Source organism: Colossoma macropomum, unplaced genomic scaffold (genome assembly GCF_904425465.1).
Source record: "Colossoma macropomum unplaced genomic scaffold, Colossoma_macropomum, whole genome shotgun sequence".
Classification (NCBI taxonomy): domain Eukaryota; kingdom Metazoa; phylum Chordata; class Actinopteri; order Characiformes; family Serrasalmidae; genus Colossoma; species Colossoma macropomum.
This window is the reverse complement of record NW_023494796.1, coordinates 15,209,352-15,221,536: the sequence shown is the minus strand read 5'-3', so window position 1 is coordinate 15,221,536 and position 12,185 is coordinate 15,209,352. Positions and strand designations below refer to the sequence as shown.

At 37.0% G+C, this 12,185-nt stretch overlaps 1 protein-coding gene across 9 annotated transcripts in view; it reads right to left on the bottom strand.

Moving 5' to 3' along the window:
- The window catches only part of apbb2b (amyloid beta (A4) precursor protein-binding, family B, member 2b), a 65,109-nt gene that overhangs the window by 16,977 nt on the left and 35,947 nt on the right, over positions 1–12,185 (bottom strand). For 8 of the 9 annotated variants that reach the window (XM_036582915.1, XM_036582914.1, XM_036582917.1 and 5 more), the window contains 7 exons: positions 10,399–10,616; positions 8,893–9,081; positions 7,270–7,344; positions 5,313–5,366; positions 3,061–3,146; positions 2,893–2,953; positions 13–159 (listed from right to left, as the gene is read on the bottom strand). In XM_036582915.1, coding sequence (XP_036438808.1) covers positions 13–159; positions 2,893–2,953; positions 3,061–3,146; positions 5,313–5,366; positions 7,270–7,344; positions 8,893–9,081; positions 10,399–10,616 — 830 coding nt within the window. The remainder of the gene's footprint in view (positions 1–12; positions 160–2,892; positions 2,954–3,060; positions 3,147–5,312; positions 5,367–7,269; positions 7,345–8,892; positions 9,082–10,398; positions 10,617–12,185) is intronic. The other variant, XM_036582920.1, reaches the window with a different exon arrangement.

Here is a 12,185-nt window from a genome sequence, read left to right as displayed (position 1 = left end):
TGCGTGCGTCACCTCTCCCCAGATGCCGACTGTATCTCTGATATCGTTCTTGCAGTAGGAAAGTTGGCGGATGCAGTTATTAACAGCCACACTGCTTTTCCCCGGAGCCAAGTCCTCTTCAGCCATCTCAACCCAGCCCAGAGAGCGCACTGCAAAACACTGCAATACACAAACACACACTTCTTAGTTTAGCACACCTACACTCTCATTATATGTATTAAAGTGTTCCTACTTAGGCTGCTCATATATTCCATTTTATAGCAACAATCGAAGCAGATTCAGCAATACAGTAAAGTGATTTAGGGAGCAAATACAATAAGTGTCAACAAATACCAAACAGGTTGACGATTAGCAGCTTTACAAACTAGAACACAATACCTTTAATTTAATTGCACAAACACAATGTAGTTGTAGAACTGTTGTAGTTGTGAAAGTGTATTTTACACAATCTATAAATCACAGCTTTCTGATTTTATTTACATTTTACCAACTGTCCCATTTTTTTTTCATTGGGATTGTATTATACACTACATACTAGGCAAAAGAAATATGTATGTTACGTTGCAAGAGCAAAGTGACAGAAATTCAGTATGTAAATAATACCTTATTATTGCATTAGTAAATACTAATTTCTGCCACTTAAGGCTGCAATTCCTTCACAATCAAACTCGAAATACTCAATAATATCTACCGAAGTGTAAAACCTTTGCCAATCACACATTATAAAAAATGATTGTGTTTTAACTTAAAAAAGTAATTAACCTGATTGCCTTAAAATTATGAGGTTATTGAACTTCTTATACAAGTTAAGAGAAAAAATAATCTGTTTTACATTCTGTTAACTTATTATTTGAAGTTCAGTGATCTCAAAAATGTAAGGCAACCAGGTTACTTGCTTTTTTAAGTTAAAACATTGAATCATTTTTCACAGTGTATCAAGTATAAACCATTAGTGGGGGCTGTGGGGGGGGCTCTGGTTCATATGATGTTTTTCTGGAATATAATGGTTTGTTTAGCACTTCTTGCTCTCCTTTGGCCTAGCATTCTATCCTTCCCTCCTCATTGCACTTGGAGCCCTGAGAGTCATCTATCTTTCATCCTTTCTTCACTTCTGACACGATGCAAGATTAAACCCCTCCAGGCTTGACTCACCGCCTGTGTGTGTGTGGGACCGAAAGAGAGGGAGGACAGACAGAGAGTGTGATTAATAATAGGCAGAAGGTTGTCATCTTGTTTCGGCTTGATTCTAACTGCTTGTGACTGAGCACCAGGGCTGAGTGAAAGAGACAGAAAGAAAGGAGGGAGAGAGATCGAGAGGGGGGGAAGTGGTGAAATATTTAAAGGCAGACTTCCCAACAGTGATGTAATACTGAAAAGTGGGACAAATCGAGGGCTGGAATTGAGGAATTTAGTACATTGTAAGATAAGTGGAATTCCTTTAAATCTCCTAGTATGACGTATGTCGTACACACCCCTAGCTTAAAAATGATTTAATTCACATTTATCATCATCATTAACATCTCTTTTTGTTTCCGTGAACCCTTTAAACTTCAGGTCCCTGAATCTGGGGCCACACTTTAATTCCTCACTCTCATAACTACATTAACATACATATCAATGCTCTAGTAGTAACTAAATAATTCATAGTAGTAACTAGATAATAAGACTTAAGACCGAACAATAAAGGCTGAAAGAATCTTTCACATTTTAGCCTCTTTGTCCATTATTGACAGTCTCTATTAGGGCTGAAGGACCAATATGTATTTCTGTTACGTCTATACATTTAAAAAAGCTTGTTTTTTTATAAATGTTCATAAATATATACACATCCCCACTTTATTCTCCACTATTATCATCACAATATTCACAAGCAGATTTTCCCACAACTGCTGTGCAGATCTTCATTTAGCCACCAGATGGCCCTGTAGATCTTCTCAGCTATTCTGTGCTGATTTGGACTCTGAAAAGAGGGGCTGGGCTCTGATCTACCACGATCAGTATACATACAGGAACAAACAGGCAGTAAACAATCATTTATCTGATAAACTACAGGATGCACTGCACACAAAAATCTTCGGTTCTACTCTGCACATACAGCAGATACTGTGATCTGTCTCGGACTCAGACTTTTCTTTCTGTAAAATTTTCATTTTGAATGCAAAGGTTATTTCCAAGCATACAACCAGGCCAACTCAGGCTGTGATTGCAAACAGACAGAAAAGTAACTCCAATTAATTACTTTAGTTTTTAACAACTTACTTGTAAATGTACTCTTGCTTAAGTACTTTTCTTTATTAATATGCTAACATGGTAAGTAAAATCTGTAATTTCACAGCACCTACAAAACATAGGTATAACAATAAACATTTTAATATTATTTCATATTTTAAATGGAAATCAGACGTTGTTGTGTAAATCTCATCAAGTAATGGTTTAAAGCCGATATAGTATATGTTCTCTCATAACGCAGACGTAGGTGTTTTCCTGTTATAATTAGAAAAGTCTTGCCATCTCCTTTATACTCTGTATTTAAGTCATACGCCTACACAGTTGAAGTTAATATTCAATCAGAAAAAGGGTCAGCATTCTTTTCATTGGGGCAGAGGGTGAGAAGTAAGTAGAATCAGAGCTTGTAACAGGAAAAATACATTTAAATGAGGAGGGATAATTTGTCTTCTTGTTTTGCAGCTAAATTAGATTTGTCAAGACCTATTTATGCTTGGTTGTATTATGTTTATACTGGCAGCATGAGCTGTTACTGAGTGAAATCTGAGTGAGGGCGTTACAGACTGGTTTATTTTCAATCCTGTTTATGAGTATTCATCCTGTGTGAGTCGAGGTTAAGCCTTTATTGCGCGTGTGTGTGTCTGTGTCTCTGTATGTGTGTTTCACCTTGGCTTCGGGGTCACTGTTAATGCTGCTGGAGTCTTCTTCTTCTACAGGAGCAGGATGTCTACAACACACACATACACAACACTTTAACCACCTCTCTTTCCTTAATTACGACTGCAGTCGTGCATACATGGCCAAACCTTCGTGCCCACACACACACACACACACCGTAGCTTGAGGGAGGCGTAGCGCAGAGTAGCTCCTTCAAACTCCTTCAGACTGGGGTCAGGGTTCACTGTAGCAGCCTGAAGATCCTGAGAGAGAGAGACAGACAGAAATAACAGTAAAGATCCAAACCCACATTTCAAATTTATTAATGTTAGAGCTCAGAGCCAGCATGCTGAGTGCAGAGACCTGAATGTTCTGTGTGTGTCCATTCTGAGGGCATGCTCAGCAAAACCTAATTTCAGATGTAATTACAACAATCACACATGTAATTTGCAGGAGTTGCCATAAGAAACAGAGCGAACTGAATCGTAAAGCATGAAAGAAGAAAAGCTTTAACCCTTAGAAGTTGTGGCTTTTACTATAACAAAAGCATTGCTGGAAGTCTTTAATATAAAAAGCAACTTGTAACTTTATACAAATGATTTTTTAGTCCTAGCTCATTGAAAAAAGTGAAAATGTTTTGTGCAAAGTGCTTTTAATTGATACCACATTTGTGTTTGCAAAATAAAAACAATCTTTTATATTTTTGCCACATTTTTGTCATTTGTTGACACTGAAACAAACTGATAAAGGCCATTAGTGTAGACTTAAATCTGTCGACACAATGTACACTGAATGTAAATGTAACTCACTATATAATTAAGTATGTACTTCACATTTGAATCGTATAATAAAACTTCTAAGGGTTAAAACAGATGGCATGGACTAAAGGAACTCAGCCTGCTGTACGTTCATCTTCCAATAGGGCGAAAAAAAGATAAAAAAGAAAAGGATGAGCGAGGGCGTTTCCATGGAAGCCAGAGTGCTCATGTCAGGCAGGTGCAGGCAGAAGCTGGGGCGAGAGGTTAAAGGTAGGATATTAAGTGACAAAGCCACAAAGCAGGATGGTTTCACACCACAGAGCCTGAACAGCAGAATGGCTTAATGCCTAATACACCTGACTGCAATACGGTTGGACTTGGTCCTTATCAAAGCAGGTTTGTGATAGCTTTTTCCTGTACAATCACATTATAGTTACTAACTCAGTTACTTGTTTTACTCGTATGTCTTTAGGAGAACCCTATTAACTACACATGCTGCATTTAAATCATAAGTTTCATCTATATAGATTATCTACACCTGTCCTTGTACGTAATTTGACAACTGTGTAAATTTAATTGTGTATCAGTGCAGGAAGTGGCTGTTTTGGCACCATTTCTAATTCATAATTGTATCAAGCATAACTAGCTGTGTCTTGTTCAAAGCCAGATAGTGGCATGCCTTGAAAATGATGTTTTCAATGATTAGCTTCTTCTTATGAAATAAGTAATGAAAGTGCTGTTTTTCCCATGTACTTTTCAGCTGGTACAGATTGACATGGTTTTAGGGAGTAAAGCACAAGTAAAATAAGAACTAATGAGAATACATTTTCCAGGAAGTAATAAGTAAAGTAATTCCCTTACAGTTTAAGAGAAGTAATTAATAATTTGTAATGCTAACTCTGGTCACTCCAGCATGACATTTTACTGATTTAATTATGTTCAAAAACTAAAATTACTATCACATATCTCTGTTATTCCTTCACACTGAGGACTTGCTATTTAGTTATCAATATAAAACTTGTTCAGTTATTCAGTAACTACTATAAATTATTTGATAACTACTAGTAAACATGCAAGTTATTTAGTTATAAGACGGTAATTGAAGTGAGGACCCATACTGAAAAGAGTAATGCACTAATTTTTTTAACTTGTATAAAATGTATACATAATTTCCACAAGAATTAAATATACTACATGAACACAATTATTGCCAAAAGTAAACAAAAAGACTGATCACCGTGTAATACATTTTATGCATGTGGACAGAATATATTTATCTATCCATCCATCTATATATATAATAATTTATAACATAACATAATTAACATTGCATATATATATATATATATATATATATATATATATATATCAAGTAAATTCAATGCATTACTATTTCGGTGATCATTACGATTTAAACAGTTAAACGGAGGAACTTCCAGTTAAGAATCAATTTGCTATGTTATTAAGGACTTTGGAGTTTATTATTGGTGTGTGAATTGAAGGCAGGCTAAATAAAGAATGCGGTCTGCTTGTTTAAATGCTGGAAATATTTTGGAACTGAGTGTCGGAATCTTCTGTAATGTCGGTCACACTCGGAGCCATTCTGCTGCTGGAGCCGCTGTGGTGTGTGTGTGTTCTGCTGGTGACTATGGAGCTGCCTCTTATACTAACCTTCCAGATCTCACTATCAATTTTTCCCACTGCAAAATCACTCCAGGGCTGTTTCTACACACAGTTATTTAAACACACACACACACACACACACACACACACACACAAACACACAAACCCACACACCCATGCCAACATGCACACGCACACACACACAGACACACACAGACAGATATATACACACAAAAGTGAAAGAAGAGGAGGCAAGGTGGGGAGGGGCAGAAGAAAGACAAGACAGGGCTGTTAGATCACTCAGCAAGGGTGTGTGTGTGTGTGTGTGTGTGTGTGTGTGTGTGTTCCTATGTCTAGTTCACATTTTTGAGGTTATACTGCAGACCGAGAGAACCTGTGTCTAATACTCAAAGCCCTGAGTATTTTAAAAGAACTGAGGTAAACATATCTGACTCAAGTGTTGCTTAAAAGCCTGTATACCCTGAGGCAGTCTACAAAGACTGTATTCTATATCACACTCTGGGTAAAATACCATCAGCTATTTAAGCAATAGCACGCGAGCGGGAGTGTGTTATCACAAATAACATTATGGCCGTGATTCAGTCACAGGTATGAGCCGAAGGCAAGTACCCTGGATAATCAGAGCTGTTTTGTTATTTGAACAAGACCTCTTAAGTCTTCTATTGCTTTTATACAACAGTTCTGCAAAAAAAATAAAAGAATAAAAGTAAGGCATAAAAGGCCTGAACATTTGCTTAGTACTGGTAGTTCTTTTCACCAAAAAGTAGTAGCGTTTTGTGTTAGAGATGCAATATCAGGTTGCAATATCAGGTTCAGCTCCACTTTTCTGTACTATCCAGATTAGCCTAAATATCATTTTGTTCCAGTCAGTATGTAACGTGTTTTACAGCCCATGTTGTTCGCTGAATTGTATTATATTCGTTTTCTGGTTAATTTCAATTCTGTTTAGTTGTTCCCCCATCACAGCTGCCAAGCAAAAAACTTGCTTAAAACTTGCTGGAATTTGATGTAGGCCTGCTGTCACACTCTTCTTCAGAATCTGACCAAACGAGCAGATAAAATATTAACTTAGAGAAATTATCTAAAGCATTTATATTCTGTTTTTACATATACTAAAGCAGAAACTGCTGTGTTTAGTAAGTTGTTACTTAGAAACCGGTGTGAAACAGTTATTGTGAAAAAAAGGTGGTGGCACCATAAATAACAACATGGATAGTATGCTTCTCCATCAGTCACGCTATGTCGTCAGAAATGTCGTATTACATAGCATTATACACAGACACCCCATAGGCACTCCCTAATTAGGGGAACTCCACTGACGACTCAAAATTTCTGCATACTGAAATCATTAAGATGTAAACAGACATTTAGACTAGTTTGATGTGAAATGCTCTGTTCTAGAGGAATGCACACATTCAAAATTGTTCACATCATACGAAGACATTGCTTTATGATAAATCTGAACTAAGGTTTTGGTGAAAATGTGTATTTTAAAATCCATCCTGGCGAAGAGGGACACGCAGGGTATTGTAAGGTAAACTATTTTCCATTTTTTCAGATTTTCAACTATTTTTCCGTCATCAACATCACATATAAAACTCTGAAGACACATGTAGGTTCACTGGTGGTTCTGGATAGTAAATAAAATATGGCTATATATATATTGTCAACTAATCATTGCAGCTCTATTATAATTAAGTTATATGCAGTGTGCACGAGTGTGTATAGTTGTGATTAGGTTAGATGCAGTGTGGATGTAGACAGCTTGCTCCATTAGCTGGGTTGATCAGTCACATTATTGATGGATTTCAATTCACACATTTTTGCACTTAATCTACATCCAACTACCCACTATTGAACAACACATCAACAGAGAGAAGAGACAAGAGGAGAGGAAAGGAAAGGAGAGGAGAGCAGAACCACTCTAAAAAATCCTTTTTACAGAGATTTGAGAGCGGGGGAGAGAAAGTGAGAGAGACATTACCTTGTCCTCCTCTCGATGGTGTGTTTCAGTGTGTCTGTCTTTCTCTGGCAGGATCTGCAGCGATGAGGATCGAGGCTAGACACAAACAGTTTCTCATTAATTTAATCAAAGGAGGGAATATGTCAACAAAGCCCTTAACTTGCAGACCTGACATTGACTCAAATAATGTACTGGTTCACATTAGACTTCAAACAATGGTATTTTCAACTACAACTGTCGTTCCTGATTTCTGTTCATTTAGTATTATAAAGAATGTTTATTAGGCTAGTTCACAAATGTGCACTGCGTGTCTCAGTTTGTAGACACCTGTTCATCCAACATTTCTTCAAAAATCAATAGGGAGTATTAATAGAGAATTAGTGCCCCCCCTTTACTGCAGTAACAGCCTCTACTCTTCTGAGACGACTTTACACTAGATGTTGGAACATTGCTGTGAGGATTTGATTGCATTCAGACACGAGCATGAGTGAGGTCAAGTACTGATTGAGTGCTGATGGGCTTTACACCCGTCTAGCTGACGCATGGCATTGGTCATGGTGACTTTAGGCTTATGTACAGCTGTTTAAGAGTGCCAATCTATTGGCAAGGCTTTCCTATGGAGATTATATTAGCACTGAGTACACTTGAAAGTAGCTGAATTTGCTAATTATAAAGTGTATATGGATACTTTTAGACATGTAGACGTGCATGTTGTACTTTGTTGTACTAATGCTAATACTAATTGCCTAATGTCTGCATATTTTAATAAGAAGTAAAATATGAACATTAGCAACAGTCTTTTTCTTTGTCACCAGAAGTCATTAACAATAATGAGCATATGATCCCCAGACGAAAAATTAATTGCATGCTTCATTTCTTCTCTAACACTTGGTTTACCCATCAGTTGCCTTAATGAAAACACTACCTGGTAAAGATCACAGTCTCAAGACAGTCCTATTTCAGACTGAATTCACTGTTTGGTTAAGTCTTGAAAACCAACATGTTTACATACATTCATTTCCACCCAGTTTCAGGAGTGTCAGCCTATAATACTTTTTGAAAAAGGTATAATACAGGGCAGCCCTTATTAGAACAGAAGTCATTTACATATTTCAGTCTTAAAGGCAAAGTAACAAAAACAGCCTCTTAAACGCTACGGAAAAAAACTGAAGTTGGAAAGTGGTCATATAAAAAGGAATTATAATTGGTTTTAGTACATAAACCTTCAAATGTAACAGGTTGAGGTGAAAAAAACATGAGGACTTGTAACCACGTATTAAAGAAATGATGCAAAAGACTGATGAAACTTTTTTGTCTGGTGAGATTAACCTGGTAAATCAGCATCAACATATCTTTTAGAATAGAGGTTTAAAAAATGAGCGCTTAGGCTGCAGGACTGGATTCTCGAATGAGATTATCTTCATGATTACACACTGTAGATTTATGGGTTATTCTATAATGACTCCATCACACAAAGTTGCTATCCTCTCCTAATGTTCTAATGGCATTGAGAAGACAGACTGTGAGCTTGGTAGATTTTCAGTAGGAAGTACTGTCTGAAAGCGGACTGCAAAGATCCGGGAGGTAATGCAATGTGAAGGGGATACAGTATGTAACTGTGTATGTGTGTAAGGATGGACTCACAAAATAGCAGCTATTGACGAATCCACAGGAAGGAACGTTGGCCTCGGAGGAAGAGGAGGAGTTAGAGGAGAGGAGAGGTGCTGGGTCCAGACAGGACGAGGGGGCGAGAGGGACAGGATCCGTTGAGCTGTCCGACGTGGTGCTTCCAGAACGACAGGATGCTCCAAAAAACACCTCAGCATGAGACCCCTGGAACAAGACAAAGGAAGAGAGAGAAAACTGAGTAAAGCTACAAAAACGAAATGGCAAATGTATCTAGTTTAATGTGAGAAAAAGACAGTGCATACTCTTACACTGTTGGGATCATCCCACAATACAAAATATACCGACACACAGCATGATGTGAAATTTATGTAGTATTAATAAACACTGCAAAGAATTAGTAATAATAAATAACATAAATTATATAAATTAAGAAAAACAAGAACATTTCCTTTTACAAAAATGAAATTTCTTGTCATGCACCATGTAATAACGTAAAAAACAAAACATGATATATTTGCAAAATAGTACAAAGTCCTGTTAAATGTTGCAAAATAGTACAAGATCCTTTTAAATGTTTGGTCAACTAGAAATTTTAGTCAAATAGAATTTAAGCTGTTTGCTGAGCTAACTTAAGATGCGTATTACAATGACTTTTATTAATTTTTAAGAACATATTCTTATTTATAAAGGCAGCATGACTTATAATTTCAAGTTGACCTGACCTTTTAATTTTTTTACAGTGTACTATGAATGTAATATGTATGTTGTTATGAAAGTGAGGAAGTGCAGTGCTACATTTTTACTGGCGTCTTGTAAACATATCACCCATTGTGATGTGAATAACCAGGCAACAATGATTCAAAAATACAATCCCAATTTCAAGGTGGGACAGTAGGTAAAATGAAATAAAAACAGAAAGCGATATTTAATATTTTACCATATCAAATTTGATGCCTGGAAAACATTCCAAAAAACTGAGACAGGGGCAAGGTAAGACTGGGATGTTGTGGAATTACCGAAACATCCGTTTTGAAACTTTTCACAGGTAAACTAGTGAATAGGTAATGGGTGATGCTATCATGATTGGATATAAAGAAGCATTCACAAAAGGCTCCGTTGCCACTATGTGAGCAAACAGTCCAACAGTTTAAGAACGTTTCTTAACACAAATTGTAAGGAATTTAGGAATTTCACCATCTACACTCCACAACATTATTAAAAGATTCAGAGAATCTGGAGAAATCTCCAAAAAAGTCCAAAAAACCTATGCTGAATGGCCATGACCTTTGATTCCTCAGACATTAACATCCAACATGCTTCTGTAAACATTATCAGTAAGATAAGAATAGAGAATAGACACTTTGGTCAACATAAAGCCCAAACATATATATACTTATATTATTGAGTATTCACGAGTAGCTGTTTTATGTTAACAATTTTTTTCTGAACAGCAAGAAAAATGGCAAGGTGTCTTCAGAATCACAATGGCTAGTGTACAATATGTATGTGTTAAAGTCTGACCTCATGGTCAGGAGTGGGTGAGGGGGAGAGAGAGCCCAGCGAGTGCTTGCGTGTGTCGTGATTAGGGCCGGTTGGTGCAGGGTGGCACGGCCCTGGTCTCTCCCACTGTGTGGTGCCTGTGGGAATGTGCCAGTAATAAATGCCAGCCATGTCCGTCATCATCTTCCATCCTGGGGGCAGATCAGGATCTGTCTGGAACGACTGCTCCCCCCAGATATCTGCAAACATACACACACACAGTCAGAAACCAGCTGAAATGGGTTCCAATATCTGCTTTAACCCTTTAAAGCTAATGCAAAAACCTGGCTATTTATGCAGTTCTATCTACTTTTTGCTGTTTATAATGTGATTTCTAAATGATGTTGTGTTCATTTGTGTATGTAAACAATATGCTCTAACAAGGCTGAAAATTCAGAGATTTTTAGGTAGTACATGAGTAAGCCACACATCAGTCACACTTTATTGTTTTTCTGATTGAACAAAACAATAATAAGCATATGCAAATCTGAACTGCACTCTGATTGAGTCTGCTTGCTCTGGAGAAAAAAAACTAAACAAAACATGGTGAATCCAAAAAGAAAGGGTGCCTTGTGCACATTTTATCTAGGGATAGAAAGTGATTTTCTTTCATTTTTCTGGGCCCAGTATCAGATTTGTTGGGTTCATGTGGTTGAAACCTTAAACTGAATGCTTATTATTAAGGTGTTAACTTTAAAGTCACCCAGAAATCAAAATTGTTTTGCTCTTAACCCTCTATCAAAGTCTGTTTTAATCCTCTATCAACATCTGTTTTTTGTTTACAACATTGTGCACCAGTGGGCAGGGAGAATAATATTAACCAATATTATTAATTATTAATTATTATTATTAATTATTAATATTTCGCCTCCCCTAACATCAAGAGAAATGCTCAATTAGTGCAGAGACTCTCTGATACTGCATTACGCACACAAACATACTACAGCACAGGAGGAAAATATGTTATGATTCACTCTGACTGAGAGCAATAGATTCTCTAGAATGGTACATGTTGTAATTATTACTTGTAGACATCGTCTAGGCCTAGTTGACTTTAAGACTTATTATTCAGTAACTGTTGTAAACTGGCCTATCCATGCTCCGCCCACAAATACATTCTTTTGTAGTATGTTCTTTTATAATCTGTTGCCATATTGAATAACATGGCAAAAATATCATTCAGTTTGTTATTGAGTTCAAATGTTTATTTGTGTCTGTATGAAAAGTATGAAAGTTTAGGATGGTGGAGCATGGATAGATGAATAATCCAGTACGTAGGAGTGTAACAACTCATGGTGACCATGTAATATCGCATGTAATATGCAGAACGTTGACAATGTACACTGTAAATGTGGGCCCACATTTGGCTCTGTTTGAGTTTAAGGGGTTTAAAAAGCCAAGGTCAGCCTTAAACATTTGGCTTCCACAAATATCAGCAAATGTGTGGCTGTTATACACTCACATGCTCAGCATGCATATGCTTCATGTCAGTCTTCCCACGAGCAGCTGAGGATTCTCAAAGGGATTTCATTTGTTAGTAAATGTATTACTCACACAATGAGCACTACTCTACTAACGAACCACAATGACACACACACTATGCTCACCACATAAACTTCTGCAGTTTGATCAGATACGCACACTAAAGAGGAATGTCTCTAGTCTTGACAAGCTCAGGGAGGATGTGTTTCCTGGCAGGAGCATATGAATGACTAAAAACACTAACATGTCTGAGAGGGTCCATGTATCCAGGAGCAGAGGAATTTTAT